The sequence below is a fragment of the Amphibalanus amphitrite genome, unplaced genomic scaffold (genome assembly GCF_019059575.1).
Source record: "Amphibalanus amphitrite isolate SeventyFive unplaced genomic scaffold, NRLGWU_Aamphi_draft 000843F_arrow, whole genome shotgun sequence".
NCBI classification, from domain to species: Eukaryota; Metazoa; Arthropoda; class Thecostraca; order Balanomorpha; family Balanidae; genus Amphibalanus; species Amphibalanus amphitrite.
In genome coordinates, this window is record NW_024882337.1 from 235,935 (window position 1) to 263,920 (window position 27,986).

A 27,986-nucleotide genomic window follows, 5' to 3' on the forward strand; every position below is an offset into this window, starting at 1 on the left:
AAATCGTCAGCGTAATCAACGTTTTAAAAGTAACATATACGAAATCAATCATTCATTCATTGTTAGCTAAAACATGTCAGTCACCATTTGAGTTACAGCAGTGTGCATCCGAGCACTCATCTCGGACAAAAATACCTCGTCTAATTTTTCTATTGGCAGTTCTTCGACTTCTTGGTCTGGCTGCTTTGGCTTCCTTTCCTTAAACTTTTGCTTTATGGTAGTCACCTGGACTTCCTCAACCTCGACCTTCTCTAGTTCCTCGGGCTTCTTGACTGGCTTTAGCTGAACCTGCTCCAACTGTTCCTCGGGCTGTTTTGGTAACTGCTTGGGCTTCTTGGTTGGTTTTAATTTAGCCTCTTGCCACTCAGGCTTATCATCTTCCGGTTTCTTGATTTCTTTTGGCTTTTCATCTTCAGGCTTCTCAGTAGTGGGAGCCTCTGGAATCACGTCTTCATCCAGTGGAATGTCTTCAGCGGGAACTTCATCCTGAAACAACCAAAACATCGTTAAAATCGTCTTACTTTTTGCCTAACAGTGCGTGTTCGGGAAATATGCTGCACATGGAGCTCTGCAGACTTAAATTTGCAGAGCTCTTTGGCTGCACCTTAATGAAATGCTATAAGTGTGATTAATTGCGCAAAACACAATTTTGAACAGATTATACTAGCAGATAACACCGAATGCTCGTGACTTTTGTTTGTTATTTTTTTATATATTTACGTATTGATGTATAAAAATTGGAATCATGTTGCGCGAAATGAGCGTCAAACCATCAAAACCCGACTTACCGGTGCTGCTTGTTCAGTATGTTTCGGCTTCTTCGGTTTCTTTTTCTTTTCTCTCTTCCACACTTCAGGCTGTTCTTCAACTATTGGTTGATCTCCAGAAACCGTAGTGTCTTCCTCTTTACTCTCCTCTTCTAATGGCCTTTCTTCAGGAGCCTTTGGTGCTTCCTGTGGCTTACTTAGGACTTCAGGTTTCGTCTCAAGAACTTCCTCGGGCCTTTCTATCTCTTCCTCGGGTGCCTTAGGAGCCTCAGGTCGTTTCGGTTTCTTCTTTTTCGGCTTACCTCTCTGCCACACCTCTCCTTGTTCTTTAGTAATCTGCTCCTCTTCTTTAACATCCATATCTACTTCCTGAACCTCCTCTTCCAGTGGTTTGTCTTGCGGAGATTCAGGCTTCTCCTCCTTTTCTTCAGGCACCCGAGGTGTTGTCTCTGGAACCTCTTCAGGGGCTTCAGGCTTTTTCTCGGGTACCTCAGGTACCTCAGAACGTTTCGGCTTCTTCTTTTTCGGCTTGCTTCTCTGCCACACCTCTTCTTCTTCTTCAATAATCTGCTCTTCTTTAACATCCACATCTACTTCCTGAACCTCCTCTTCCAGTGGTTTGTCTACCGGAGATTCAGGCTTATCCTCCTTTTGTAAAGGCGCCTCAGGTGTCGTCTCCAGAATTTCATCAGGCTTTTCCGGTTTTTCTTCGGGTGCCTTAGGAGCCTCAGGACGCTTCGGCTTCTTCTTTTTCGGTTTACCTCTCTGCCACACTTCTTCTTCCTGAATTATCTCCTCTTCTTCTTTAGCATCTACAACCACTTCCTGAACCTCCTCTTCCAGTGGTTTGTCTTGCGGAGATTCAGGCTTATCCTCCTTTTGTATAGGCACCGCGGGTGTCGTCTCCAGAATTTCATCAGGCATTTCCAGTTTTTCTTCGGGTGCCTTAGGAGCCTCAGGACGCTTCGGCTTCTTCTTTTTCGGTTTACCTCTCTGCCACATTTCTTCTTCCTGAATTATCTCTTCTTCCCTAACATCTACATCCACTTCCTTAACCTCCTCTTCCAGTGGTTTGTCTAGCGGAGATTCAGGCTTATCCTCCTTTTGTATGGGCATTTCAGGTGTTGTCTCCAGAACTTCCTCAGGTTTTCCTGGCTTTTCTTCGGATGCCTTAGGAGCCTCAGGATGCTTTGACTTCTTCTTCTTTGGTTTGCCTCTCTGCCACACCTCTTCTTCTTGAATTATTTCCTGTTCTTCTCTAACATCAACGTCCACTTCCTGAACCTCCTCTTCCAGTGGTTTGTCGTGCGAAGATTCAGGTTGATCCTCCTGTCGTACGGGCACCTCATCTTTCGTCTCCGGAGCTTCTTCAGGGGTCTCTGGCTTTTCCTCGGGCACCTGTGATTCTGGCTTTTCCTCGGGCACCTGTGGTTCCTCAGGACGTTTCGGCTTCTTCTTTTTTGGTTTACCTCTCTGCCACACCTCTTCTTCTTTAATAACCTGCTCTTCTTCTTTAACATCTTTCTCCACTTCCTGAACCTCCTCTTCTACTGGTTTGTCTACCGGAGATTCAGGCTTTTCCTCCTTTTGTACAGGCATCTCAGATGTCTCGAGATCTTCCTCAGACTTTTTAGGCTTTTCTTCGAGTGCCTTAGGAGCCTCCGGACGCTTTGGCTTTTTCTTTTTCGGTTTTCCTCTCTGCCACACCTCTTCTTCTTCTTTAATAACCTGCTCTTCTTCTTTAACATCTACCTCCTTTTCCTGAACCTCCTCTTCTACTGGTTTGTCTGCTGGAGATTCAGGCTTTTCCTCCTTTTGTACAGGCATCTCAGGTGTCGCCTCGAGATCTTCCTCAGGCTTTTCCGGCTTTTCTTCGGGTGCCTTAGGAGCCTCAGGACGCTTTGGCTTTTTCTTTTTCGGTTTGCCTCTCTGCCACACCTCTTCTTCTTCTTCTTTAATAACCTGCTCTTCTTCTTTAACATCTACCTCCACTTCCTGAACCTCCTCTTCTACTGGTTTATCTACCGGAGATTCAGGCTTATCCTCCTTTTGTACAGGCATTTCAGGTGTCGCCTCGAGATCTTCCTCAGGCTTTTCCGGCTTTTCTTCGGGTGCCTTAGGAGCCTCAGGACGCCTTGGTTTTTTCTTTTTCGGTTTGCCTCTCTGCCACACCTCTTCTTCTTCTTCTTTAATAATCTGCTCTTCTTCCTTAACATCTACATCTACTTCCTGGACCTCCTCTTCCAGTGGTTTGTCTAGCGGAGAATCAGGCTTATCGTCCTTTTGCATAGGCGCCTCAGGTGTCGTCTCAAGAACTTCCTCAGGCTTTTCCGGCTTTTCTTCGGGTGCTTTAGGAGCCTCAGGACGCTTCGGCTTCTTCTTTTTCGGTTTGCCTCTCTGCCACACCTCTTCTTCTTGAATTATCTCTTTTTCTTCTTTTACATCTACATCCACTTCCTGGACCTCCTCTTCCAGTGGTTTGTCCTGCGGAGATTCAGGCTTATCCTCCTTTTGTACGGGCACCTCATGTTTCGCCTCTGGAGCTTCTTCAGGGGTCTCTGGCTTTTCTTCACGTACCTCAGGAGCCTCAGGACGTTTCGGCTTCTTCTTTTTTGGTTTACCCCTTTGCCATATTTCTGGTTGTTCTTCATGGACTTTTTGGTCATCTGCTATGTCAACGTCTGCTTCTTTGACTTCATCTTGAAGTGCTTTTTGATCTGGGGCGTCCGGTCCCTCGATCTCTTCTTGTGGTTTTGTTTCCTCTGAAGGTTTAGGCAGTTCACGCTCTTGCTTTTTCTTTTCAATTTGTTTTACTTCAGTCACAACTTCAGTTTCTTCAGTCTCGCTTTCCTCTTGTGTAATCTTGTCAATAACGTCCACCTTGAGCTGCTCTTCTACCGCTCCTTCACGTGTTTCTTCTACCTCCGATTTTTCAACAAATTCTGTCGTTTCCTCTGACTTATCAGTAACCTCTTTTGGAGCAGCAGGACGCTTAGGCTTCTTTTTCGGTTTGCCTCTTTGCCATACCTCAGGCTGTTCATCAGCGATTTTTTCATCATCTTCGATTCCAATGTCGGTCTCTTGGACCTCTTCCTCGAAGGGCTTCTTGTCGGTAACCTCGGGCTTGTCCTCTTGTTTCTCTTCTGGTTTCTGATCCGGCCTTTCTTCTGGAGCTTCTTTCGGTATTTCAGGACGTTTTGGCTTTTTCTTTTTGGGTTTTCCTCTTTGCCAGACTTCTGGCTGTTCTTCGGTTAATGGCTGCTCTTCGGGAACGCTAACATTTGTTTCCTGCACCTCTTCTTCAAATGGCTTCTCAGGAGAGTCACTCTTTTCGTCTGTCCCTTCAGGAATATCTGGTTTCTCTGGCATCTTCTTTTTAGTGATCGTAGTGTCAGCAATTATGTCTTCTTGCTCTGCAACCTCATCTTCCTCAACCAGAACCACTGTTTCTTGTGTTGTTGTTTCCTCAGTAACGGTGGTTTCATCGAATGACTGCACGGTCATTTGCTCTGTGGTTTCTTTGAGGTCGATTTCCTCCGGTTGGCGCAAGACGGTGGGTTTCTCTGTGATGTCTTCTGATGTGACATCCTCTTCTGATACCGGAACTTTCTGTAATCGCATACACACATAGGTCAATTGCAAAGGAATTAAGGGGGGGGGGGGGGCGAAATTTGCGGTTGTTTGAATGTTGCCATCCACCATAACACTATGTAATGTGATTTTGGTAAATGTAACTTTCACCCTCCAGACACTCCAGTTAGGGGCGCGAATCGAATACAGTGATGTTTAAAATAATTTGAATTAGCCGAATTCATACTTTATGAAACAATCAGCACGCAAGATAACTTTGACTGATAGTTGATACACACTATTGTTGGATCATTGATATTCATGACTTCATTTTCGTAGTTTAGGGATAACAAATGTCCTTGAACGACCTGGTTGATAAGTATCGTCATGAGAAGCTTCGGTTGGGCTGATGCTACAAATTTAAGCAGCCCTAACATATTACACAACTCTCATACATCTCACCTGTTAAAAACAACACGAGTTTCCCGTTGTTAAAACATGCATACTTTAACTGTTATCGATGTCATCAACATACATACAGTCATACATATCAGTGCACTGCATTTTTTAATCACATCAGAAAAATAAATACGATTTAAAAAACGTGTGTAAAAAGTCATTGCACATTATTGCAATTCCATTGAAAGAACAATAGACGGCAAATTATCGGCAAATTATTATCGAGAAAATTACTTTTTTTCTCGATAAATAAAAGGCAATCGGTTTGGGGAACAAAATTGAATTAATAATAACAATGATAAAAATATGCGATTTCTTTCATACCTGGTATCAGTTATTTCAATCCTGCTTTGAACATATTTTAGGTTTTTACAAATTCTACTTTTACACCAATGGACGTCTTGTAGATGAGAAAGAAGAGCTCATGCTATATAAGTAAGTAATTGTTTATGGGAAACATTCGGCTCACAATCAAGAATGGGTTTGCAACAACCGATAAAAACCATCGACATTGCCCTTGCCTGTTTATTTATGGGATACCAATACTTTTTTTCTACGCAGTACATTAGTGTTCCTCCATTATGTCAGGGAAAGACAAGCATCGCGCTAAAAAATAATTGACATTGTATTAGGGCTCAGTATTGCAAGTGTTTTTGTGTATTGTGTTTTATTTCTCTTGGAGATAATATTACATTACTCGGATTTGAAGTTATCCTAATTTTACTTTTGCCTTAGACTCGTCACACCATGGCATAGTCGGAAATCTGATAAGGTACTTGCGAATTATAGATTTGAAGTACATTGCTTATTTATTGGTTAGATATTTGTTACGCATAAAAATACGATGATATGAAAATCGTGAGTTATTATACACACGCTAGTGTCACTCCAAAATGTTGGCGAAAACTGTCAGACTGCTCTCTGCTCTGACCTGCTCCGGTCTAGTCGGTGCCAACTCTTCTGCAACATCAGCAGCAGTTTCTTCAGCTTCAGGCTTCTTTGGTTTTCGTTTTTTCTTGTCCTTTTTACGTCTCCACTCTTCTGGTGTTTCCTTTGGTTCAAGTTTCTCCTCTTCGGGTTGCTGAATGTCGACTTCCTTCAGTTCTTCCTCGAATGGTTTGTCTTTTGGCAACTTTTTCTTTTGCGTTGTAACTGTAGTTGTGATTACTTCTTCTTCGTCTTCTTCAGAGCTTGCTTTGGTCACAATCTCTTTTACATCTGTCTTTTTTTCTGTCGTTATCTCTTTTTCAGGTTTGTCTTTCTTTGTTTTCGGGCCTTTAGGTTTATTTTTGTCCTTTCTTCTTTTCCATTCCTCTACTTCGTCCTCTTGAAGTTCGTCCTTCTTTTCTACCTCAACGTCAACTTCCTGGACTTCTTCTTCGAATGGTTTTTCATCTGGTTTTTGTTCGGTGGCCGGAGTCTTATCAATTTTTTCCACGCGCTTTGAAAGCTCTTCCTTTACGATCTCACTTGTATCTGCTTGTTCCTCTACAAAAGGCCCCTCTTTGGGCTTCTCTTTTGTCTTCGTCTTCATGTTCATTGTTGTCTCTTCAATTGTCTCTTCTTGATCGGATGATATTTCAACAAACTCAGTGGTTTCAGTCACTTCTGTTGTCGTTGGCTTTTCTTTTTTGGGTCTTTTGGGTTTCTTGTCTTTCTTCCGTCTCCATTCTTCCGTTGTGTCTGCCTTTTCAATGTCCTTATCATCCGGTATATTTATGTCAACTTCTTGCACTTCCTCTTCAAATGGTTTGTCTTTTGGCTTTTTCTTTGTTTTTGTTGTCATGACAATGGTCTCCTCTGTTTCCTCTTGATCTGAAATCACTTCACTGGACTCTTGAACTTCAACGACAACTTCCTCAGTCTCTGGCTTCTCACGCTTTGGTTGCTTTGGTTTCTTTTTCTTATCCTTTCGTTTCTTTTCCTCAGTGATATCCTCTTCGATTGTTGTTATGGTCGTGTCCTCTGTTAATGTAGTATCAACTACCGTTGTTTCATCGATTTTCTCCACCGGCTTGAGCGTCACCGTCTCCCTGTCATCCTCGGTTCCTTTCTGGGTGGGTTTGGCGGGTTTCAGTTGCACTCTCTGCCACTCCGGAGTTTCCTCGTCCGCAGGAGGCATTCGTTTCGGCTTACGCTTCTTAGAGTCATCCGATTCCTGCAGGCATTGATCATGTTCATGATTAGCTATTAGGTCACGATCGGATGGTTCCTGACTCGGTGCTGAAATGAATAGAATTAAGCTAAACTCTAAATAGGAGAAAGATTTCCCCTTTCTCTCCCATGCTGCGCGAAAGCAGATGTGGGCTCTTTGCCATTTCTTCGTTTTATTTCCCATTACTTGTTTACTGAGTTTTTGAATCCGAACCATTACGATACAATTTACGAACCTCCAACCAGTTGAACATTATCAATAGAAAATTACATTTCGACCACAACGAAATAAGAAACGCGAAGATAAATGAATGATAAAACTAGCCTGAAAATAACAACAGCTTCACTTACGATAAGCATTGCTCGATTGTTAGTGTCATTTGGTATCAGTATCATATGCACATTTCCAAACGTGAGTTGCAAAATATCATTGCGATCAAATGTTATGTTTCATCACCACCACATCAAAAATAAAAATACAGTACAAGCGCACTGTTTTTAATGCAAATACCCGGTCCATTGGTAATGGACTATAAAATCTTCAAAAATACAACTCATAGACCGTCTAAGTTTTGTACAGACGCTGAAAGCACGACAAACCTCAGGCGTGGCACTGACATCACTTGGCTTCTGCTCGTCTCCTGGCAATTTTTCTGTGTCACTTGTCTCTTCCTCTTCTGGTCCTTCCGGTTTCTTTGGGCGTTTCTTTTTCTTTTTTAGGGGTTTTGCATCAATGCCTGTGGGTTTCTCCAGTACAGGCCTATCCATGCTCTCAATCGGTTTCAACTCTAGAGAATCCCATTGAAGTGTTTCTGGTTTTTGCTTTGCCTCAATGGGACTTTCTTCGTCCACGTCAGGAATCGGTTTGAGATCCACGGTCTCCATTTCTTGTGCTTCCACTGGTCTGGGCTCTGCTTGGACTGGCTTGAGCGCGAAATTGACCCATTCTGGCTGTCCCTCCTCTGCTATGAGTCGCTTCTTCTTTTTAGGCTTTTTCGGCTGTTCCGGTGTAGCCTGAAACGTGAATTTGAATTTATTTTACATTTTTACATAGTTTGCAGTGTCTGTTTATTGCATGCAATTCACCCTTTCATCCAAACATATTTAGAAAACTAACTCAGTTGTGTTAACATGCAAATGGAAGGATACTTTTACTTTCTATGACTTTGCTTCCATGACCTTTCAACTGACATGTCAAATCATTTGTGTCAGGTATGATTTGTTTCATTATTGATGATTGCATTCAAACACTTATTATTTAGCCATATGAGTGGAAGAGATGCATACTCGTATGCCATTGATGGGTGCATGGAAGCCGAATCATTATTTTTAGGCAAGTTTAGAATGTCCTTTACAAATATTTAATCATATAAACATAATAAAGCAGATTTATCACTCCAATTTCACCCTCGCCTTGCCACGGGCCTCATATAATTAATTTGAATTTTAAAATTTGAGCTCAACAGTCAGCATACTATTCAAATGAGAGAAAACTATTTAATGCAAGCTCATAGAACTCACACATGTTATGAGAGGTCTTCCTAAAATGCAACTAATTTTGTATCTTGTACGTCTCATTTTTACATTAAGCCGTTTTGGAAAAAAAATGAATATATTGAGACCGCCCGACCGGACGAGGGTTTATCTTTATTTAGGCTACTTTCGATAGCCCTGTTAAGCATATACACCGTTTTGTCGGCCACAAACCTCGTCTGAAGTTGTCTGGTCTGGTAGCTGTTTCATAGGCGTCGGCTTCTCTTCGGGAACCTCATCTGAAGGTGCCTCGTCTTGAGCGGGTTCTTCGGTAGTGACGGCCTCAGTGGGCGCCTCTGGTTGTTCACCCTCCGTTGGTCGCTTTTTCTGCTTCTTCGGCTTCTTGGTCTTTTTCTTTGGAGTCTCGTCAAGAGTTTGTTCCTCGGTTGGCGCCGGCGCCGTCTGCTCGATGTCGGGTTTCGGCGGCTTCTTGCTGAAGTCGGGCAGTTCGGTGGTGGGGATGCGATCGGGTCGCGTCATAATGAGGGAGGTGATGGCGTCCTCCTCCTGCTCCACCTCCACCTTCTTCAGCTTCACACGCTGCCACTCTGGAAGGTGGTCCTTGGGCTGCAGCGGCTCCTCCGGCTGGACTTCCGTCACCTCGGCTGGCTGCGGCACCTCCTGAAATATTCATTTGAAATGAACGGTGAGCTATGTAAGTATCAGAGACCTTGATTAAATTCCTTACATTGGACAGGTCTACTGAGTACTGTTGCTAAACTAGCATAGATAACTACTGTACATGTTTTATTACGCACTATTTATATTAAATAAACTAGCATCCAAAGAGGCAAACCTGAGCTTCTTTGAATGTCCAGTGCAACATAAAGATATGCTAGCGCATTTAAATAATGATTGTTTGAATTGGACAAATTAATTCGTATATGATGTAAGATAAATCCACGCGGGCTACACATGTGGATCAAAACTTTTCTAAAACCCAGCGGAGAATTATAGAAGCGGCGTTTATTGCGAAAGGTGATGTTTTGAACACTTCGAGTGGATTCTTCAGACTAGCTTCGGTGTCTGCTCTGTTGGCTAGGAAAGACGTTAATTTGTAGTATGTGTGTATGTATATGTCAATATGTCATGCAAGGCAGAGGAAATTTGTGAAAAAGTGCCCGCGCTATATTCGAACGAAACCGAAAAAACGTACTTGACTCTGTAGGTAAAATGTGTCATATCACCCAAGGCCCTAAAACATAAGGTTGGACGAAGTTTCCTACCAACAAGGTACTAGAATTTGTCGTGATATTTTGTCCTTGCAGTTGTTTCTTTACAAATATAGAGCAAACAAGCATGTTTTCTAATAGTATGAAAATTTGAAGGGAAATAATAAGTCACTTAACATTTGATTCACAAAAAGCCATTTCGAAATCAAATTCAGTGTAGTTTTGACCAAACTCTAGTCGACTTATCCAGTATCTACTTAATTTTCCAGATGCGTGGTTCAGACAAACACGTTGCTATGGGCGGTTGCTAAGGACGCTATCTCGTATTTGCAGATAGTTTTGTTGTTATGAAATAGGGTAAAACAAGCTCTTTGGATATTTTCCTGTATTTCGGGGCTCATCTAATTTATCTAGCTTTGGCATAATATTTTTACTTTATCATATCATGGTTCCAGACACAGGTGGTTAATTTCAGCGCGTAAAGAAATAAGAATAAAGACTTATTGTGTTATACAGAATGCAAGTCGCCAGTCCCTGGTGGTAAAGTGAATGATGCACAGAGATATCTGTTTTTATCCCGGTAGAAGCATCCTTGTGATCTAAGTGTGATCGATCATAAATTGTCTGAGAATCAGAAGTTTAGCTATAAGTCAAGAACCACGAAACAACCAGCTTATAGCTGGTGGAAGAGCCGCCACTCAGAAGCTTTCAGAAAACCGTGAACGGTTGAGACAGCCCACAGGTTGAGAAATCAAGAGACCTGAGGCGCCAGAGAAACAGAGCATGCCTGGGAACTTTAAGGAACCGCTGGCTACCAGATCTTGACTAGAAACCAGAAGCCATGAAATGACCATCTCACGGTCTAAGATGCAGATTCTGGTGCCTGAAAATCGTGTGAACACACTTGACATTCCAACAGCAGCTCATTTCGGTATCGTTATAAGTCCAGGGCTGCGCAGTCGATGGATTTTCGGTGACTCTGACTCCGACTCCGACTTCGGCTTCCAAAAACCAACTTCGACTCCGACTGCGGGTATACATTACCTATCGACTCCAGCCGACTCTATTTCCGACTTCGACTCCGCAACCCTGCCAGGTCTGCGGAGTCGATTGATTTTCGGTGACTCCGACTGACTCCGGCTCTGGTTTCCAAAATCGACTCCGACTCCGACCCCGGTCAGAACTGTGGTTATAAATAACATGTCTGTGAATAAAAGCAGTTTCGGGTGCAGCCACCCCCTTTTGCTTTTCACACTCAAAAGCTCGTCCAAAACAGGAAGATGAACAGGAACTCAGCTTAAACATCGGTCTTGGAAAGGTCACCGAACGTAATATTTTTCCGCAAACAGACGAAGACCACGAATTTGAGCAATGACATGTCGATTAAAGGTAGTGTGCCACCTTTGAAAGATTTCCCATTTTATTTTTCCTAGGATAAGAAGCTTCTGTTTTTACCTAATATCGCAAAGAAAATAAAAAATGGGCCTGGAATAGTGCCTTTTCGCCTAAAAGTTTCTCGGTTTTTCGATATGTATAACAACTGTAGTGGGCTGACCTGCAAACAGGCGTCGGCAACAATCGCGAATGCGGCGCACATGTGACAATAAGCAAAGGTCATTATAGAGTTACGACGTACGGGAATGAGTTATCAGCTGTCTAATCGTAGACAACACAATGTCGAGCCTTAAACTGTAAGCCTGTATTGGTATTGTTTCTTTTATTTGGCTGTCGAACATTATTTATGGTTTTAAATATGATTTTATGTAAAATAATTGATATGAAAAAGCCGTCTCTTAAGTTATGACCCCATTTCACCACACGCAAGTGGCAGAAATGACAATGATCAGCTGACGCATTTTTCTTGGCCGAAGTCAGAGCGCGCGGCCCGACGCACCACCACCGCACCACAAAGTATGAGCAGAAGCCGCGCCCAAAGCCAGGGCCCCGGTAACGTGAGGTAGCCGAGTCGGGGCAGCGTGCGCTGACCCAAGCCGGGGCCGCAGCTTTGGGCGCGGTCTACCGCATCCCCGCGGGCAGCCCCGGGCTATCACATGACACCGGGAGGACGCGCGGCCCCGGCTTGGGTCAGCGCACGCTGCCCCGACTCGGCTACCTCACGTTACCGGGGCCCTGGCTTTGGGCGCGGTCTACCGCACCACCTAACAGGCGTGTTCGAAACCGCAGGAGATGATGATGAACGGGTTTATCGAAACTTGATTGGATGAGCATATCGATAATAGCGATTTCAGTGTGTGCATTTATTGTTCATAGTGGTGTGAAATGTGGTTGGGGTACGACCGACAACCCGTCGGGGCGAATTTCGCACTGGGGTACTCAAAATTTGAAAAATTTAAGACGTTTCCATGAGTTTTGAAGGTATGGATAAGTTCTAAAAATCCGGTTCTCCTTATCTGGGCCATTAACTCCATACGGTCCAGGAAAGCTGGCACACTACCTTTAAGACTCTGAATCCGGGCAAAACTGTCGACGCCGATCGACTCCGACTCCGACTCCGCAGACCTAAACTTTATTCAACTGATTTCCATGAGACTTTACGCCGGCAAAATGCAGATAAACGTGCTCCTCTCGTCAATACGCGTCAAATAAACTTTGAATTGACCACAAAAAGTCATTTCGACAATTTTACCTCATTTCCAGGTCATGTCCTGACCGGAAAATGCCGTCATGCATATCAGTCGATCTGTATCGTTGGGCTGAACACATCTAATGTATTTTTGTTGCTGTTTAACCCGCGCCCGGCTGGGGGTCCTGGATTTCCACGCCCTGCTGGGGGGGGGGGTGTTTGAACACCCCCTTCTAACTCAGCTCCTGGGCCACGTAGCGATACGCGGAAGGCGGCGTTCGAAAGAGCGTCAAAAATAATGAGGAAATCACTTCGGTCAATTTTTTGGTCAGGTCAAAGGTCAGGTCACCAGAGACAATTGAAGGCAAAATTTCGCCGATTTCCAGGTCGAATGTCGACAATTTCCAAGAAGCCAACGCATAACTCGGGAACCAATAGAGCTACAGCGCCGCGGAAAAGCGCATTCGATAGCCCTATTTACGCCCTTTCTGAGTAATTCTCTCAGATTTGACCTAACGTCAACGGTTTTGCCTGCAGGGGACAAAAACTGCAAAAATAGCCGATTTTTTCGGGAACAGTTTTTCTGCAATAACTTTTGACCCAAACCTTGTACGAGCTTACTTTTACCGGCATCGTGCTCCTCTCGTCAAGACGCATCGAATGAACTATAACTTTACCTTGAAAGGTCAACTTGAAAATTTGACCTCAGGTCAAGGTCATGACCTGACCGGAAAGGGTCATGTTGCATATCAGTCGATCCGTATCGTCGAGCTGAACACATCTAAGGCGTTTTCATCGCTCTAGCATGCCTCTATCAAAAGTTATTTGCGAAAAACTGTTAGATACCATTCGTGACCTAAGATGACCTCAGGGCATAAACAGGGGTCACGGACACCATTTTCATGTTCAGTGTGTCTAAAACACTTGTAATTCAGTGTTTGGGAGTGTTTATAATGTCTTTCGTCCAAAAGAGACGCATTTCAATTTTCTCCCATTGACTTATAATGGGGAGGTCGCAAAATTGACCTGACCTTAGGTCACCGATATCAAAATTCTGAGATATACATTTTGTACATGCTATTGCTCTTAGCAATCGCTGAAAGTTTCAAAGCGATCGGTCACTCGGTGTAGCTATGACAGACATTGAAACTTTTTATGAGGTGAGGTCACTTCAAGTGACCTAGTGACCTGACCTTGAATGACCTTGGTCTGAAATTTTCACAACATGTGTAGAATTGATGTATGATAAGGTGTACCAAAAACGGAGCGCCGCCGTTTTTGAGATATTCGCGAAAAACCACAAGGGGGAGGGTGTTCAAACACCCCCCCCCCCCCCCAGCAGGGCGCGGGTTAATCAAGAATCATATCTCTGTTAAAGGTTACGGTAAAACAAAAAACTGCTGGAGACCATTCTTGACCTGAAATGACCTTAGGGACATAAAGAGGGGGTCACGGGTGCAATGCTGCGCCTCTTGGGGCACCACCTATGCGATGAGATCGATGCGTGGCGACTGGCGTACACCTCGCTGTTTCTGCCTTTGAACAATTTTTGTCTGCTTTATGTGCTAAAAACACAATAAACACATTATCGAGCGTAGAAGCATCACTCTTTTGTTACGTACAAGCTTTGTTCAGTTTGTCTGTAAGCACCATCAAATATTGCAAGCTTCAAGGGGTCAATGCCCTGGGGCTGTGACGTCACGCTGGGGATCGTGACGTCAGCCGTGGGGTTGCCAGTCTGGTATGAACTAGACTTCGACCCCCCCTGATATCACCCTTGAAAAAGTGAATAACACGAAACGTTGGGTGGTTTTGGTGTTTTTATCTTACATCATATACGCATTTAAATAAGTATGAACGGCACAAACCTCATCGTCCCCTGACGACAATTCCTCCTCATCCAGTTTGGCCATGTCGTCCGGTGTTTTTCTCTTCTTGATCTTTTTCTTCTTTGGCTTTTTATCGGGTTTCTCTTTATCATCACCGGGGATTTTCTTGAGAATCGTGTCCGCTTCTCCAGGCTGTTCTGGTTTCTTATCAATGCGGCCTTTGTCAGTGGTGTCCTCCTCTGTATCACTTAGTGGTTTCAGCTCCACAGTTTCCAGCTTTTCCTCGTCTATCTCCTTGGGAACCTGTTTCACCGGTTTTAATGAGAAGTCGATCCACTCAGGAGTTTCTGAATCCAATGGTTGTCCGCGCTTGGGCTTCTTCGGCTTTTTGTCCTTGTCCTGAAAGCGCAATTTACACATGAGGTGACAGAACCAGTGGATATGGTACTAATTCAGGAAAAAAACGTATCAATATGGGTGCCATTGAATCCACTTTGGTGCCATGTTTGTTATTACGCATGGAAACGTTGATCGCACTTAGTGAGTTGTAAAACTTTTCACTGTAAGTGAAATGATGCATTGATAGATTTAAGGGCAGCTACAAATAAAGATCAAATATGAAAAATACCAAACCAAGCGGTGACGGATGATATCTGAAGAGGATGGTAACAATCAGGCGCGGATACAAGGGGGGGGGGCCATGGGGGCCATGGCCCCCCCCTTGGCCGATTTTTTTTCAAAAATAAAATAAAAAGTTAAAAAGCTGAAAAGGGGGCCTCCTGAAAATAAAGTGGCTATTCATGTTGAGATGTTGCCTGAACAGCTAGATAAGCTCAATAGACGCAGTTTTTTTTTGGGGGGGGGGGCCCAACAAGTGGGAAGATGGGGCCTCCAACATATGGGGGCCTCCTGGTTTCTAATGGCCCCTCCCTTGGAGATTTTCTGGATCCGCCCCTGGTAACAATTGTAACAAGGTGAAATAACATACCACCCAACCATTTCCTAGCGCATATACATACACTCTAATCGGTAACCGAAGTTTTTTTTTGTCAATAGTTCAAACACTATTCGTTAGAATTGTGTTTTTCTATTGAAAAACAAATCTGAGTTCCCTGACAATTTTGCAAAAGCTGCCTGAGTGCACCTAGGAAGGTTTGGTTAGGAGGCTAAGTAATACATGGAAGTAGGTGTATTAAGAATAAGCTATTTTATTATCTTTGATGTTTCTTTGTTATAGGTCATGTAAGCCTAGCAACATACCCACAAAATTTATGTTATGATGAGTAATTCATTGTTGCATTTTCACTGTTTGTTTGGTTTGATCTCCATTGCTGGTCTTTTATAAGCGTCTTTGTAAAATATATGACAATCACAAAAAAACTTACCTCTGGCTGACGGTCATCTTGCTTTTCTGGAACTTGCTCTCCTTCTCTTGCTTCGGGTGTTGTTACAGGAACCTCTTCGACAGCTTCTGGGCTTTTCTTAGGCCTTCGCTTTTTTGGTTTCTTTGCACTGCTCTTGTCTTCCTCAGTTTCGCCGGGAATCTTGTCCTCTGGTCTCGTATCCTCTTCCGAGATGATACCATCTGCCGGCTGAACATCATCGGATGGCTTTTTCGGTACTTCCTTGAATTCCAACTCTGTTCTTGGAATCCGATCGGGGCGGCTGAGTGTCATGCTCGTTAACACGTCCTCGTCCTCATCCTCCGGCTTGACGACCTTCTTCAACTTGAAGCCCTTCCATTCGGGTGCTCCGTCTGGCTTCTTGGGCCTCTCCTTCTGCTGCGGCTTGGCGTCCTCCGGAACGTGCTCCTGCGGGTACACAACTCAGTGAGTGACAGCACGGGGCAGAGTTGATCGACACCCAGTGGGTCACCGGGTGCAGTATTAGTAGCATGCTCACTTCCGCTGAAAGCAGTGACGATAAGACGAGCAGTGTCTTGTCAGTTGGCTCATTCGGAACGCGTGGTCTCAAGCTTGGTATTGAGCAGGATGCGATGGAAATCAGGCTAAATACGAGTAGCTCATAGGCTTCAGATGCGTTCCTAAAAACATGCATGCACGCATGACAGGATTCAGCATGCACTGGTGACATTGTGTTTGTTCCAGAATATCTTGTGGCTGCATTGTGTTTTATGTGATTGATCGGCGGGTGTGCATTTGTCGGAGCTTCATAGTGTCAAACATTGTTCGCTGCAACCTAACAACAATCATAATTATTCTTAAAAGCATTCCATCTGTCGATACTTAAGAATAAAAGCCTAAATAAATTACATACACCTTTTAATACCACGATAAAGGGCTACATAGCATGTAACGCCTTTTATAGCGACGAAAGGCTAAAATATGGTCACGCAATATTGAGCGAATTAAAGTTGCAGTACCAAACTACTAAAGCAAATGTAATAACTATGCTATAAAGAAATTATGTCTGTTGTACATAGATGCTTCACATAACTTGAGAGACACCACAATTGCTTTCGGTGAAACATGGTGAACAATTAAAAATAAGCACCACAAACAGGTAATGGTTGATATTTTCCGACAGAGCTTTGGTAGCTGCAACTGAAAACAAGAGAAGCCATTGAAGGAGTTAAATATAAACTTATTCAAAGCAGCAGCAAATTCACATAAATAAGCTAAACAAAACTTGCTAGAAACGTAGTAGCGAAGACTTAAAAGGACACAGTTCACTTTTAACATGGGGTTTTGAACTGGAATAGCAATTTCGTAGCTTTCGCTGAGACTAACACAAATCAAGAGCTTTTACGGCCCAACGATCACCCTAGACGAATATATTTCATTTCTCGTTCCGCCAAGAGTGCCTTACGTCATCGTCAGACATTCAGCATACAGCCAATGCAGCATGCGTAGGTTTGAACTACACAATATGATTAGTCAACGCGTAATACGCTTCTGCGACAAACATGATTTAATATATTATATAGTTCTTCCTATATTAAAACATAAAAAAAATCCTTTTCACAAAAAAAGTTTAATTATATTATCTGGTTATTTTGAGCATAAAAATCATTAATCCACTGCAATTAACTAATTTCAGGAAAGTGAAATATTCCCTTTATATCAACGCAGAATAGCCATTTCATCATTTATCATGTTCAATCATCATTTTATAAGCAATGGAATCCGAGTTATAACGACATCACTGCAAATGGATTAACGAAAGCTGTAAAAAACTGCTCAACCAAGACAAATAATATATTTTAGAAACAAGGCGATGTTCCCTTTATAAACACCTGGTTATGTGGAGAGACGTCAGGAGTGCCATCAGGCGAAGGCGGCCCAGGTCTGTCGTCGTTTGTGATGTGTTTTGATCTACGAGTTTTCTTTGTCTTGGTGATGACTGTGATGAGCTCTTCATCAGGGCCTTCCTGGATGTCCTTTGTCGTTGTGACTTCAGTTACCTCGACGAGGTCAGGCATCTCCTCTGATGTCGTAGTTGGCTCGGCTTTCTCCGGAATTTCTGGAAGGATTTCTTCCATAGTTTCTGTACCGTCTTTAGGCTTCTTCCGTCTGATTTTCTTTGTAGTCGTGACAGTCTCGATTTCCTCATCATCATTCCGTTCAACATCAGTAGAGGTATGTTCACTTATTTCGGTGACTCCCGGGATTTCCTCAATCTGTTGATCCAGTCGTGTTTTGCATGGCCGTTTCTTCTTTGGCTTCTCCTTCGGCGCTTTTTCCTTCGGTTTGCGAGTTTTCTTTGTCTTGGTGACAACTGTGATGAGCTGGTCATCAGGACCTTCCTGGATATCTTTTGTCGTTGTAACTTCAGTTACCTCGACGAGGTCAGGCGTCTCCTCAACAGTCGTAGTGGGTTCGGCTTTCTGCGGAATTTCTGGAAGGATTTCGTCCGTAGTTTCGGTGCCTTCTGAAGGCTTCTTTATTTTGATTTTCTTTGTAGTCGTCATTGTCTCAACTTCTTCGTCATCAATGGTTTCAATTTCAGTAGTAGTTTGCTCACCAACCTCGGTGACGCCTGGGATTTTCTCAATCTGTTCGTCCAGCGTAGTTTTAGTTGGCCGTTTCCGCTTTGGCTTCTCCTTTGGCGCCTTTTCCTTCGGTTTGCGAGTTTTCTTTGTCTTGGTGACAACTGTGATGAGTTGATCATCAGGACCTTCCTGGATGTCCTTTGTCGTTGTGACTTCAGTTACCTCGACGTGCTCAGGCGTCTCCTCAACATTCGTAGTGGGCTCGGCTTTCCCTGGAATTTCTGGAAGGATTTCTTCCGAAGTTTCGGTTCCGTCCTTAGGCTTCTTTCGTTTGATTTTCTTTGTAGTCGTGATTGTTTCAACTTGTTCGTCATCAATGGTTTCACCTTCAGTAGTGGTTTGCTCAGCTACTTCGGTGACACCTGGGATTTCCTCAATCTGTTCATCCAGTGTAGTTCCAGTTGGCCGTTTCTCCTTTGGCATCTTCTTTGGCGCCTTTTCCTTCGGTTTGCGAGTTTTCTTTGTCTTGGTGACGACAGTGATGAGCTGGTCATCAAGACCTTCTTGGATGTCTTTTGTCGTTGTAACCTCTGTTACCTCGACGTGCTCAGGCGTCTCCTCAACAGTTGTAGTGGGCTCGGCTTTCTCCGGTATTTCTGGAAGGATTTCTTCCGTGGTTTCGGTGCCGTCTTTAGGCTTCTTTACTTTGATTTTCTTTGTAGTCGTCATTGTCTCAACTTCTTCGTCATCAATGGTTTCAATTTCAGTAGTAGTTTGCTCACCAACCTCGGTGACGCCTGGGATTTTCTCAATCTGTTCATCCAGCGTAGTTTTAGTTGGCCGTTTCCGCTTCGGCTTCTCTTTTGGCGCTTTTTCTTTTGGTTTGCGAGTTTTCTTTGTCTTGGTGACGACTGTGATGAGCTGGTCTTCAGGACCTTCCTGGATGTCCTTTGTCGTTGTGACTTCAGATACCTCGATGTGCTCAGGCGTCTCCTCAACTGTCGTAATGGGCTCGGCTTTCTTCGGAATTTCTGGAAGGATTTCTTCCGTAGTTTCGGTGCCGTCGGTGGGCTTCTTCCGTTTGATTTTCTTTGTAGACGTGACGGTCTCAACTTCCTCATCATCATTCCGTTCAACCTCAGTAGAGGTATGTTCACTTGTTTCGGTGACTCCCGGGATTTCCTCAATCTGTTCATCCAGTTGTGTTTTGCATGGCCGTTTCTTCTTTGGCTTCTCCTTCGGCTTCTTTTCCTTCGGTTTGCGAGTTTTCTTTGTCTTGGTGACAACTGTGATGAGCTGGTCGTCAGGACCTTCCTGGATGTCCTTTGTCGTTGTGACTTCAGTTACCTCGACGTCCTCAGGCGTCTCCTCAACTGTCGTAATGGGCTCGGCTTTCTCTGGAATTTCTGGAAGGATTTCTTCCGTGGTTTTGGTGCCGTCTTTAGGCTTCTTTATTTTGATTTTCTTTGTAGTGGTCATTGTCTCAACTTCTTCGTCATCAGTGGTTTCAATTCCAGTAGTAGTTTGCTCACCAACCTCGGTGACGCCTGGGATTTTCTCAATCTGTTCATCCAGCGTAGTTTTAGTTGGCCGTTTCCGCTTTGGCTTCTCCTTTGGCGTCTTTTCCTTCGGTTTGCGAGTTCTCTTTGTCTTGGTGACAACTGTGATGAGCTGGTCATCAGGACCTTCCTGGATGTCCTTTGTCGTTGTGACTTCAGTTACCTCGACGTGCTCAGGCGTCTCCTCAACATTCGTAGTGGGCTCGGCTTTCTCTGGAATTTCTGGAAGGATTTCTTCCGAAATTTCGGTTCCGTACTTAGGCTTCTTTCGTTTGATTTTCTTTGTAGTCGTGATTGTTTCAACTTGTTCGTCATCAATGGTTTCAACTTCAGTAGTGGTTTGCTCACCAACTTCGGTGACGCCTGGGATTTTCTCAATATGTTCATCCAGTGTAGTTGTTGTTGGTCGTTTCTTTTTTGGTTTTTTCTTAGGCGTCTTTTCCTTCAGTGTGCGAGTTTTCTTTGTCTTGGTGACAACTGTGATGAGCTGGTCATCAGGACCTTCCTGGATGTCCTTTGTCGTTGTGACTTCAGTTACCTCGACGTCCTCAGGCGTCTCCTCAACTGTCGTAATGGGCTCGGCTTTCTCTGGAATTTCTGGAAGGATTTCTTCCGTAATTTCGGTGCCGTCTTTAGGCTTCTTTCGTTTGATTTTCTTTGTAGTCGTGACGGTCTCAACTTCCTCATCATCATTCTGTTCCACATCAGTAGAGGTATGTTCACTTATTTCGGTGACTCCCGGGATTTCCTCAATCTGTTGATCCAGTCGAGTTTTGGATGGCCGTTTCTTCTTTGGCTTCTCCTTCGGTGCTTTTTCCTTCGGTTTGCGAGTTTTCTTTGTCTTGGTGACAACTGTGATGAGCTGGTCATCAGGACCTTCCTGGATATCCTTTGTCGTTGTTACTTCAGTTACCTCGACGAGGTCAGGCGTCTCCTCAACAGTCGTAGTGGGTTCGGCTTTCTGCGGAATTTCTGGAAGGATTTCTTCCGTAGTTTCGGTGCCGTCTGTAGGTTTCTTTATTTTGATTTTCTTTGTAGTCGTCATTGTCTCAACTTCTTCGTCATCAATGGTTTCAATTTCAGTAGTAGTCTGCTCACCAACCTCGGTGACGCCTGGGATTTTCTCAATCTGTTCATCCAGCGTAGTTTTAGTTGGCCGTTTCCGCTTTGGCTTCTCCTTTGGCGCCTTTTCCTTCGGTTTGCGAGTTTTCTTTGTCTTGGTGACAACTGTGATGAGTTGGTCATCAGGACCTTCCTGGATGTCCTTTGTCGTTGTGACTTCAGTTACCTCGACGTGCTCAGGCGTCTCCTCAACATTCGTAGTGGGCACGGCTTTCTCTGGAATTTCTGGAAGGATTTCTTCCGAAGTTTCGGTTCCGTCCTTAGGCTTCTTTCGTTTGATTTTCTTTGTAGTCGTGATTGTTTCAACTTGTTCATCATCAATGGTTTCAACTTCAGTAGTGGTTTGCTCAGCTACTTCGGTGACACCTGGGATTTCCTCAATCTTTTCATCCAGTGTAGTTCCAGTTGGCCGTTTACGCTTTGGCTTCTCCTTTGGCGCCTTTTCCTTCGGTTTGCGAGTTTTCTTTGTCTTGGTGACAACTGTGATGAGCTGGTCTTCAGGACCTTCCTGGATGTCCTTTGTCGTTGTGACTTCAGATACCTCGATGTGCTCAGGCGTCTCCTCAACTTTCGTAATGGGCTCGGCTTTCTCCGGAATTTCTGGAAGTATTTCTTCCGTAGTTTCGGTGCCGTCGGTGGGCTTCTTCCGTTTGATTTTCTTTGTAGACGTGACGGTCTCAACTTCCTCATCATCATTCCGTTCAACATCAGTAGAGGTATGTTCACTTATTTCGGTGACTGCCGGGATTTCCTCAATCTGTTGATCCAGTCGAGTTTTGGATGGCCGTTTTTTCTTTGGCTTCTCCTTCGGCGCCCTTTCCTTCGGTTTGCGAGTTTTCTTTGTCTTGGTGACAACTGTGATGAGCTGGTCATCAGGACCTTCCTGGATGTCCTTTGTCGTTGTAACCTCAGTTACCTCGACGTGCTCAGGCGTCTCCTCCGATGTCGTAGTAGGCTTGGCTTTCTCCGGAATTTCTGGAAGTAATTCTTCCGTAGTTTCGGTGCTGTCGGTAGGCTTCTTCCGTTTAATTTTCTTTGTAGTCGTGACGGTCTCAACTTCCTCGTCATCATTCCGTTCAACATCAGTAGAGGTATGTTCACTTATTTCGGTGACTCCCGGGATTTCCTCAATCTGTTCATCCAGTCGTGTTTTGCATGGCCGTTTCTTCTTTGGCTTCTCCTTCGGCACTTTTTCCTTCGGTTTGCGAGTTTTCTTTGTCTTGGTGACCACTGTGATGAGCTGGTCATCAGGACCTTCCTGGATGTCCTTTGTCGTTGTAACCTCAGTTACCTCGACGAACTCAGGCGTCTCCTCAACAGTCGTAGTGGGTTCGGCTTTCTGCGGAATTTCTGGAAGGATTTCTTCCATAGTTTCTGTATCGTCTTTAGGCTTCTTTCGTTTGATTTTCTTTGTAGTCGTGATTGTTTCAATTTGTTCATCATCAATGGTTTCAACTTCAGTAGTGGTTTGCTCAGCTACTTCGGTGACACCTGGAATTTCCTCAATCTGTTGATCCAGTCGAGCTTTGGATGGTTGTTTCTTCTTTGGCTTCTCCTTCGGTGCTTTTTCCTTCGGTTTGCGAGTTTTCTTTGTCTTGGTGATCACTGTAATGAGCTGGTCATCAGGACTTTCCTGGATATCCTTTGTCGTTGTTACTTCAGTTACCTCGACGTCTTCAGGGGTCTCCTCAACTGTCGTAATGGGCTCGGCTTTCTCTGGAATTTCTGGAAGGATTTCTTCCGTAATTTCGGTGCCGTCTTGAGGCTTCTTCCGTTTGATTTTCTTTGTAGTCGTGACGGTCTCAACTTCCTCATCATCATTCCCTTCCACATCAGTAGAGGTATGTTCACTTATTTCGGTGACTCCCGGGATTTCTTTAATCTGTTGATCCAGTCGAGTTTTGGATGGCTGTTTCTTCTTTGGCTTCTCCTTCGGTGCCCTTTCCTTCGGTTTGCGAGTTTTCTTTGTCTTGGTGACGACTGTGATGAGCTGGTCTTCAGGACCTTCCTGGATATCCTTTGTCGTTGTAACCTCAGTTACCTCGACGTGCTCAGGCGTCTCCTCAACAGTTGTAGTTGGCTCGGCTTTCTGCGGAATTTCTGGAAGGATTTCTTCCGTAGTTTCGGTGCCGTCTGTAGGCTTCTTCCGTTTGATTTTCGTTGTAGTCGTGACGGTCTCAACTTCCTCATCATCATTCCGTTCAACATCAGTAGAGGTATGTTCACTTATTTCGGTGACTCCCGGGATTTCCTCAATTTGTTGATCCAGTCGAGTTTTGGTTGGCCGTTTTTTCTTTGGCTTCTCCTTCGGCGCCCTTTCATTTGGTTTGCGAGTTTTCTTTGTCTTGGTGACAACTGTGATGAGCTGGTCATCAGGACCTTCCTGGATGTCCTTTGTCGTTGTAACCTCAGTTACCTCGACGTCCTCAGGCGTCTCCTCAACAGTTGTAGTGGGTTCGGCTTTCTCTGGAATTTCTGGAAGGATTTCTTCCGTGGTTTCGGTGCCGTCTTTAGGCTTCTTTGTTTTGATTTTCTTTGTAGTCGTCATTGTCTCAACTTCTTCGTCATCAATGGTTTCAATTTCAGTAGTAGTTTGCTCACCAACCTCGGTGACGCCTGGGATTTTCTCAATCTGTTCATCCAGTGTAGTTCCAGTTGGCCGTTTACGCTTTGGCTTCTCCTTTGGCGCCTTTTCCTTCGGTTTGCGAGTTTTCTTTGTCTTGGTGACAACTGTGATGAGCTGGTCATCAGGACCTTCCTGGATGTCCTTTGTCGTTGTGACTTCAGATACCTCGATGTGCTCAGGCGTCTCCTCAACTTTCGTAATGGGCTCGGCTTTCTCCGGAATTTCTGGAAGTATTTCTTCCGTAGTTTCGGTGCCGTCGGTGGGCTTCTTCCGTTTGATTTTCTTTGTAGACGTGACGGTCTCAACTTCCTCATCATCATTCCGTTCAACATCAGTAGAGGTATGTTCACTTATTTCGGTGACTTCCGGGATTTCCTCAATCTGTTGATCCAGTCGAGTTTTGGATGGCCGTTTTTTCTTTGGCTTCTCCTTCGGCGCCCTTTCCTTCGGTTTGCGAGTTTTCTTTGTCTTGGTGACAACTGTGATGAGCTGGTCATCAGGACCTTCCTGGATGTCCTTTGTCGTTGTAACCTCAGTTACCTCGACGTGCTCAGGCGTCTCCTCCGATGTCGTAGTAGGCTTGGCTTTCTCCGGAATTTCTGGAAGTAATTCTTCCGTAGTTTCGGTGCTGTCGGTAGGCTTCTTCCGTTTAATTTTCTTTGTAGTCGTGACGGTCTCAACTTCCTCGTCATCATTCCGTTCAACATCAGTAGAGGTATGTTCACTTATTTCGGTGACTCCCGGGATTTCCTCAATCTGTTCATCCAGTCGTGTTTTGCATGGCCGTTTCTTCTTTGGCTTCTCCTTCGGCACTTTTTCCTTCGGTTTGCGAGTTTTCTTTGTCTTGGTGACCACTGTGATGAGCTGGTCATCAGGACCTTCCTGGATGTCCTTTGTCGTTGTAACCTCAGTTACCTCGACGAACTCAGGCGTCTCCTCAACAGTCGTAGTGGGTTCGGCTTTCTGCGGAATTTCTGGAAGGATTTCTTCCATAGTTTCTGTATCGTTTTTAGGCTTCTTTCGTTTGATTTTCTTTGTAGTCGTGATTGTTTCAATTTGTTCATCATCAATGGTTTCAACTTCAGTAGTGGTTTGCTCAGCTACTTCGGTGACACCTGGAATTTCCTCAATCTGTTGATCCAGTCGAGCTTTGGATGGTTGTTTCTTCTTTGGCTTCTCCTTCGGTGCTTTTTCCTTCGGTTTGCGAGTTTTCTTTGTCTTGGTGATCACTGTAATGAGCTGGTCATCAGGACTTTCCTGGATATCCTTTGTCGTTGTTACTTCAGTTACCTCGACGTCTTCAGGGGTCTCCTCAACTGTCGTAATGGGCTCGGCTTTCTCTGGAATTTCTGGAAGGATTTCTTCCGTAATTTCGGTGCCGTCTTGAGGCTTCTTCCGTTTGATTTTCTTTGTAGTCGTGACGGTCTCAACTTCCTCATCATCATTCCCTTCCACATCAGTAGAGGTATGTTCACTTATTTCGGTGACTCCCGGGATTTCTTTAATCTGTTGATCCAGTCGAGTTTTGGATGGCTGTTTCTTCTTTGGCTTCTCCTTCGGTGCCTTTTCCTTCGGTTTGCGAGTTTTCTTTGTCTTGGTGACGACTGTGATGAGCTGGTCTTCAGGACCTTCCTGGATATCCTTTGTCGTTGTAACCTCAGTTACCTCGACGTGCTCAGGCGTCTCCTCAACAGTTGTAGTTGGCTCGGCTTTCTGCGGATTTTCTGGAAGGATTTCTTCCGTAGTTTCGGTGCCGTCTGTAGGCTTCTTCCGTTTGATTTTCGTTGTAGTCGTGACGGTCTCAACTTCCTCATCATCATTCCGTTCAACATCAGTAGAGGTATGTTCACTTATTTCGGTGACTCCCGGGATTTCCTCAATTTGTTGATCCAGTCGAGTTTTGGTTGGCCGTTTTTTCTTTGGCTTCTCCTTCGGCGCCCTTTCATTTGGTTTGCGAGTTTTCTTTATCTTGGTGACAACTGTGATGAGCTGGTCATCAGGACCTTCCTGGATGTCCTTTGTCGTTGTAACCTCAGTTACCTCGACGTCCTCAGGCGTCTCCTCAACAGTTGTAGTGGGTTCGGCTTTCTCTGGAATTTCTGGAAGGATTTCTTCCGTGGTTTCGGTGCCGTCTTTAGGCTTCTTTGTTTTGATTTTCTTTGTAGTCGTCATTGTCTCAACTTCTTCGTCATCAATGGTTTCAATTTCAGTAGTAGTTTGCTCACCAACCTCGGTGACGCCTGGGATTTTCTCAATCTGTTCATCCAGTCGAGTTTTGGATGGCCGTTTTTTCTTTGGCTTCTCCTTCGGCTTCTTTTCCTTCGGTTTGCGAGTTTTCTTTGTCTTGGTGACAACTGTGATGAGCTGGTCATCAGGACCTTCCTGGATTTCCTTTGTCGTTGTAAGTTCAGTTACCTCGACGTTCTCAGGCGTCTCCTCAACTGTCGTAATGGGCTCGGCTTTCTCTGGAATTTCTGGAAGGATTTCTTCCGTAATTTCGGTGCCGTCTTTAGGCTTCTTCCGTTTGATTTTCTTTGTAGTCGTGACGGTCTCAACTTCCTCATCATCATTCCGTTCAACATCAGTAGAGGTATGTTTACTTATTTCGGTGACTCCCGGGATTTCCTCAATCTGTTGATCCAGTCGAGTTTTGGATGGCCGTTTTTTCTTTGGCTTCTCCTTCGGCGCCCTTTCCTTCGGTTTGCGAGTTTTCTTTGTCTTTGTGACAACTGTGATGAGCTGGTCATCAGGACCTTCCTGGATGTCCTTTGTCGTTGTAACCTCAGTTACCTCGACGTCCTCAGGCGTCTCCTCAACAGTTGTAGTTGGTTCGGCTTTCTTTGGAATTTCTGGAAGGACTTCTGCCGTGTTTTCGGTGCCGTCTTTAGGCTTCTTTATTTTGATTTTCTTTGTAGTCGTCATTGTCTCAACTTCTTCGTCATCAATGGTTTCAATTTCAGTAGTAGTTTGCTCACCAACCTCGGTGACGCCTGGGATTTTCTCAATCTGTTCATCCAGCGTAGTTTTAGTTGTTCGTTTCCGCGTTGGCTTCTCCTTTGGCGCCTTTTCTTTTGGTTTGCGAGTTTTCTTTGTCTTGGTGACGACTGTGATGAGCTGGTCTTCAGGACCTTCCTGGATGTCCTTTGTCGTTGTGACTTCAGTTACCTCTACGAGGTCAGGAGTCTCCTCAACAGTCGTAGTGGGTTCGGCTTTCTCCGGAATTTCTGGAAGGATTTCTTTCGTAGTTTCGGTGCTGTCTGTAGGCTTCTTCCGTTTGATGTTCTTTGTAGTCGTGACGGTCTCAACTTCCTCGTCATCATTCCGTTCAACATCAGTAGAGGTATGTTCACTTATTTCGGTGACGCCTGGGATTTCCTCAATCTGTTCATCCAGTCGTGTTTTGCATGGTCGTTTCTTCTTTGGCTTCTCCTTCGGCGCTTTTTCCTTCGGTTTGCGAGTTTTCTTTGTCTTGGTGACCACTGTGATGAGCTGGTCATCAGGACCTTCCTGGATGTCCTTTGTAGTTGTAACCTCAGTTACCTCGACGAACTCAGGCGTCTCCTCAACAGTCGTAGTGGGTTCGGCTTTCTGCGGAATTTCTGGAAGGATTTCTTCCATAGTTTCTGTACCGTCTTTAGGCTTCTTTCGTTTGATTTTCTTTGTAGTCGTGATTGTTTCAACTTGTTCATCATCAATGGTTTCAACTTCAGTAGTGGTTTGCTCAGCTACTTCGGTGACACCTGGGATTTCCTCAATCTGTTCATCCAGTGTAGTTCCAGTTGGCTGGTTCTTCTTTGGCGCTTTCTTTAGCGTTTTTTCCTTTGGTTTGCGAGTTTTCTTTGTCTTGGTGACAACTGTGATGAGGTGGTCATCAGGACCTTCCTGAATATCTTTTGCCGTTGTTACTTCAGTTACCTCGACGTGGTCAGGTGTCTCCTCAAGAGTCGTAGTGGGCTCGGCTTTCTCCGGAATTTCTGGAAGGATTTCTTCCGTAGTTTCTGTGCCGTCTTTAGGCTTTTTTCGTTTGATTATCTTTGTAGTCGTGACGGTCTCGACTTTCTCATCGTCATTCCTTTCAACATCGGCATTGATTTGCTCACTGACTTCGGTGACACCTGGTATATCTTTATCCAACAGTCGTGTAAGTTCCAGCTGATCCGGTGCCTGCAAAAAGAAGAAGTTGTAATTTTAACGTCAATAAGAGCATAACATTCGAACATTTGACAGGATTTTTTTTTTACTTTGCCCCTCTTAGTAGACGAAAAACATAGGAACATAAGGTGTAGTGAATTAAGTTTTTTTAATTCTTCGGAGTTGTTACAAAGTTGGTACGGATCAATCTCAATGTATGGGTGGGAATATCGTCTTACGGTTGAGGAAGGTAAAATGTCATAGCTCAGCTTAAAGCTTAGTTATGCCTGATAGAGGCTAAACCTTTGACCTTGGGTCAAATACATTATTTCGTTTTCTTGCGGCGTTGCAGCTCTTTTCGTCCCGAGTTTTGCGCCGATTTGTCAAAAAAGGTTGATAGGGGCATAGTTTGCTGACCTCTTGTTTTCAACTGAGCCGTTGATCTCTTTCAACTGAGCAGAAATTTGACCGGAGTATATTTTTGATGGCTTTATGATTTTTTTAAACGCCACTTACCGCGTGCCTCTA

General features: G+C 44.3%; 1 protein-coding gene across 1 annotated transcript in view; it reads right to left on the reverse strand.

Annotated features, from left to right (window-relative positions):
- LOC122366983 (titin-like) overlaps positions 1-27,986 on the reverse strand; it is a gene marked incomplete at its 5' end in the record, with an annotated part of 146,027 nt that overhangs the window by 52,727 nt on the left and 65,314 nt on the right. The window contains 8 exons of the mRNA XM_043339714.1: positions 136-486; positions 789-4,376; positions 5,728-6,954; positions 7,551-7,964; positions 8,658-9,104; positions 14,108-14,467; positions 15,454-15,879; positions 17,325-27,491. Coding sequence (XP_043195649.1) covers positions 136-486; positions 789-4,376; positions 5,728-6,954; positions 7,551-7,964; positions 8,658-9,104; positions 14,108-14,467; positions 15,454-15,879; positions 17,325-27,491 — 16,980 coding nt within the window. The remainder of the gene's footprint in view (positions 1-135; positions 487-788; positions 4,377-5,727; positions 6,955-7,550; positions 7,965-8,657; positions 9,105-14,107; positions 14,468-15,453; positions 15,880-17,324; positions 27,492-27,986) is intronic.